The 5,000-nt window shown below is 38.4% G+C and overlaps 1 protein-coding gene across 4 annotated transcripts in view; it reads left to right on the top strand.

Annotated features, from left to right (window-relative positions):
- The window catches only part of LOC143019535 (uncharacterized), a 313,311-nt gene that overhangs the window by 81,247 nt on the left and 227,064 nt on the right, over positions 1 to 5,000 (top strand). For all 4 annotated transcript variants that reach the window (XM_076175249.1, XM_076175248.1, XM_076175251.1 and 1 more), the window contains exon 4: positions 4,965 to 5,000. This exon is cut by the window's right edge and continues 179 nt beyond it. In XM_076175249.1, coding sequence (XP_076031364.1) covers positions 4,965 to 5,000 — 36 coding nt within the window. The remainder of the gene's footprint in view (positions 1 to 4,964) is intronic.

Raw genomic sequence — 5,000 nt, 5'->3', positions numbered from 1 at the left:
ATGGAACTGGAACGTGGGGTTGATCAAGGACTATTGCAATGGTTTGGGCTTATGGAAAAACTGAATGATTAAAGACTAGCAAAGAGAATATGGAAGGCAGAGGTGAATGGAGTGAACCTGAGGGAAGGGCCGAGGATGGATGGTGTAAAGGGGGGTTGTATACAAAGAGAATGACTATTGAGCAGGAAACCGAGAGGTGTGAGCGGAAAGTGATTGTGAATAGATTATTAATCTACGCAGTCTGAGGGGATTCCTTGTTCGATCTGTATTCCCGTTAGTGGATGAGAGGGGAGGAATCCATTATAATGAAGCGGTGTGGATAAACCAGTACTAGCTGGTGAGCTATCATGAGGATGTGCTTTGTCTTATTGCATTGCTTCTGTCCCGGGTAGTGGCCATGAACACGAATGGTCCTTCATCCACGTGAAAAACTAACGGTGACATTCTTAACAAAATATATTTCTTTATATAAATCTTATATAAATCCTTGGAAGGGAAAGATTTATATGAGGAAAGAATTTATTTTAAGAATACCACAAAAAATCTTATATAGATATTTCCCTTCCAATGATTTTTTTTTCCTTAAAGAATACCACCGTTAAAAAAAAAAAAAGTTAAACATAAGAACATAAGAATAAAGGAGACTACAAGAGACCATAAGGCCTACACTAGGCAGCTCCGTATCCATCACCACCTGTCGTCCCCATCCATAAAGTTGTCTAATCGTTTTTTTTTTTTGTTTTTTTTTTAACAACTGATAGTTTCAGCGCTTACTACATGGTTACTAAGTTTATTCCATTCATCGACCACCCTATCAGTAAACTAATTCTTGCCTATTTCCTTCTTAAATCTAAATTTGGCCAGTTTATACCCATTACTGCGAGTCCTGCACTGTTGTTTTAATTATGATGACCTTGTTTGCATCACCCTTGTTATAACCTTTGATCCACTTGAACACTTCTATTATGTCACCCCGCACTCTGCGTCTTTCCAGAGAGTGTAAGTTTAGGTGCCTAAGCCTCTCTTCGTAAGGCAAATGGATGTTGGATGGGTGTGGGATGATTGAGGGGTGCCTTGGCTGGCAATCTCCCTTATAAGGAGTAAAGAGCCTCTTGGTGTATGTATGTATGTAGACTTTTGTAAGTATCAGAGATACAAAGAAAAAGGAAAATAAGCAAAACATAATATAAAGGAGGCAAAAAGTAGAGATGTAAAGTGAGGGAGGAGTATGACAGATTTTTTAAAGTAATAAAAATATGTTTTGGAAGGAAGTTAAGAGAGGTAGGGGAATCGAATCAGATAGGTTAGAAAAGGATAAAGGTGCAGGTAGAGAAATGTTAACTGAGGAGGAGGTGGTAATGGGATGATGGGCAAAGTATTTTAGGGAACTTTTAAATGTGGAGGTAGATAGGGAGGGATAGGTGGTAACACTAGGTGCCAAGAAAATGACTGTCATGGAAGAAGAAAGTGGAGGAAAACTAAGAAAATTTGAGATGCAAGTAGTTTCGAAAATGCTGAGAGTAGGTAAGTCACCTGAGTTAGATGGGTATCATGGGGAGTGTCTGAAGAAAGAAGGTGCAGTAATAGTGGACTGACTAGCGAAGTTGTTGAATGTGTGTCTAGTGGAGGGTAGAGTGCCGGAGGACCGGAGGAGTGTCTGTATAGTTCCGCTTTACAGGGGAAAAGGGGACAAATGTGAATGTAGCTGTTTCAGAGGGATCAGTTTGTTGAGAGTAGTTGGAAAGATTTATGGGAGGGTTTTTATTGAGAGAATTAGAAGAGGGACATAGGAAGTAATTGGTGAGGAACAGTGTAGGTTTAGGAAAGATGGTGGTTACATGAGTCAGATTTTTGTGGTAAGGTAGATATGTGAGAAAGCTTTAGGAAAAGGTAAAGGTGTTTGGGGGGGGCCTTTATATATTTGGAAAAGGCTTATGACAGGGTAAACATTGTGGGAGGGTTTATAGATATATGGGATTGCGGGAAAGCTGCTAAGGACAGTCAAGAGTTTTTACGAGAGTAGTAGAGCCTGTGTTAGAATTCAATATGGAGAGAGCGAGTGGTTTGAGGTAAAGGTGGTGCTGCGTGGGGAATGTCATGTCGCCATGGTTGTCCAATGTGTACATGGATAGAATGATGCGGAAGGTAAATGCAAGGGGAATGGGCAGGGGAATAGGGATAGTTAAAGAAAAGGGAGAAAAGTGGGAGGTGAGACAGTTGTTTGCTGACAACACTGCACTTATGGCAAGGTTAGAGCGGGGATTAAGGGAGTTAGTGACGAAGTTTGGGAAGGTATACGATAGGAGAAAGTTGAGCATAATTGTTGGTAAAAGTAAAGTGATGTGATGTACAAGGGGAGAGGATGTCAGCGAGTTGGAAGTAATTCTTAAAGGGGAGAGGTTGAAGGAATTGGATAGTTTTAGGTATTTGGGTTTACATGTGGCAGGAAAGGGAGGAGTTGGGGTAGAGGTGAATTGTAGATTGAGAAAACCAAGTAGATGTCTTTGGGGATTAAGAAGTGTAATGAGAAATAGGCATTTGGGAATGAATGCAAAGAGGAAATCATATGAATGAGTGATTATGCCGACGACAATGTATGGGGGCAGAGACTTGAAATTTAAGAGAGGCAGCGAGAAAAAAAAAATGTCTGAGATGAAATACCCGTGGAGTATGGTGGGGGTTACAAGGTTGGATAAAGTGAGAAACGAGGAGGTAAAGAGGAGAGCGGGAGTAGAAAAGGATATGTCAGATAGGGTTAATAAAAGAGTATTGGAAAGGTTTGGGCACATGGAAAGATTGAGTGAAAAAAGATTAATAAAAGAGGTGTGAAATGCAGAGGTGGAGAGAGTGAACATGAGGATACGACTTAGGATGAGATGGATGAATGGGTTGAAAAGGGGCGTTAAGCAAGAGATGAATATTTGTTGAACAAGGAAAGGAAAAGGAAGGAGATAGGGGTGAGTGAAAAAGGTCTGTGTATAAATAATACTATGATCCAAGGAAGGAAGGGGAAGGGTAATGGGGACAGAGAGTGGTTATTTGTGAATTATATTTTGACACAGCCCGAAGGGATTTCTCCACGTCTTCTCTTTTTCTAAATGAGGGGTCGCCGATTAAGTGAATCAGACTCGCTGTGAATGTCTTACTGAACTGCTTCTGACCCAGAGCAGTGGGCAGGATACCGGGATGACCCATCATCCATGAGGAGCTAAGAGAAGAAGGGGGAAGGAAAGGGTGATTAATGGGAATGGAGAGAGTGGGAGTGGACATCTGCCTTTTGGTTTGGCTACTTCCCTTGTAAGGGGAAAAAGCCCTTGGTATATAGATAGATAGGTAGATTTAAGCGCTTGGCAAACTGACAGTATGCTTAGACAGTGGGGCTGTGGAGGTTTTTGTTCTTTCGTCATGTAATACGAGGAGAAAGCTATTATATGAACGGGTGGGTGATGAGGGAAGAGAACTCTATCAAGACATTGACACAAGTAGATGCGATGTTTGTATTGACTTATTCTTCTTCCTTGTAGAAATAAAAGCTTACTCCACCATTCTCCGACATGCATGAAATAAAAGAGTACGTATCAGGGTAATATTACTCTCAAAACCACAAATAGAATGAATAAAGCTGAAAAAATAATATGTATATGTATATATATATATATATATATATACATATATATAATATATATACATATATATATATGTATATATGTATATACATATACATATATATATATATATATGCATATATATATATATATGAATATATGTATATATATATATGATTATATGTATATATATATATATATATATATATATATATATATATATATACTATGGAGGACCAGAAAAACCTCAAGGCAGTTTCATTCCTCTAGTGTCAAATATATAGATAAATAAATAAACTGAAGGAAACAGTCGAGCACCCCGTGATAGCTTAAAAACCTTCACGAGAATGACTTTGTTTACAGGTTTCATTCTAGCGATTATTACTCATATTTACTCAGTTTAGGGGAAGACGCTAGATATGAATTATTACCAAGACACTTTGTAGAAATGTCGCTCTGGGTAACGCAAGGGATCTTCATTGGGAAACCCTCGTAGTCAAGGAGTAAATATGATCTCGAATGATTATTTTTGCACTGGCATTTCTTACATATTATCTATGATTAATCCTATCGTTGCGGAAAGCAGATTAGTCCGCTCATTTTTTTTATTTTTATTTTTTTTTTGCGTTTTAACTGTGGAAAGCGAATCAACACCACGACTTTGAAAAAAAAAAAAAAATCTCCTTATGCAGCAAGAAGAAGATGCACCCTTAGGCCGCTCTCACACGAGCGTTTCCGTACGCGCGTTCGGGTGCGCCGTGTTTTAACTTTCAATGGAGTTCAATGGGACCTTTCACACGACGCGTTTTGCGGTTCCATTGAACTCCATTGAAAGTTAAAACGCGGCACACCCGAACGCGCGTACGGAAACGCTCGTGTGAAATCGGCCTTAGTGACTTCAGAACATCACGCCAACCCCTGTTGACCCATCTATGAATCACTACCGTAGCTATTAGATATGTTGATGCTGACTTATTTCTTCGTGTTTTCAGGCTATACTGGAAATCTTATTATTGTTTCTTGTGCGCCCGTAAATGATGATTTTTTTTTACATAATTCATCAAATCTATATAAAAAAATAGAAGTAGATATAAAAACATTACCTACAGGAGATAATGAAAACTATTTCATAAGCAGAAAATATAAATTTTATCTTTCTGGTGGATAATCAACACAACATTATGAATTTAGAATAACTATATTCTATATAAAATTATGTAACCAGATTACCTTTTTGACATTTCTCTGCATCTTCAAATTTCTCAAATTGAACGAAAAACACGAAAAATATGAAGGATGGCATTACACATGGATATGAACAAATGTCTTCGTTTAAAAAGTTGTTATGTTTTATTTCAGTTACGACTATCGAGAACTACAAGGTGGAAGACCCAA

The sequence above is a fragment of the Oratosquilla oratoria genome, chromosome 37 (assembly GCF_046742065.1).
Source record: "Oratosquilla oratoria isolate Oo_2021 chromosome 37, ASM4674206v1, whole genome shotgun sequence".
NCBI lineage: Eukaryota > Metazoa > Arthropoda > Malacostraca > Stomatopoda > Squillidae > Oratosquilla > Oratosquilla oratoria.
Note: the sequence above shows the minus strand (reverse complement) of the source record. Positions and strands in the feature narration are given on the sequence as shown.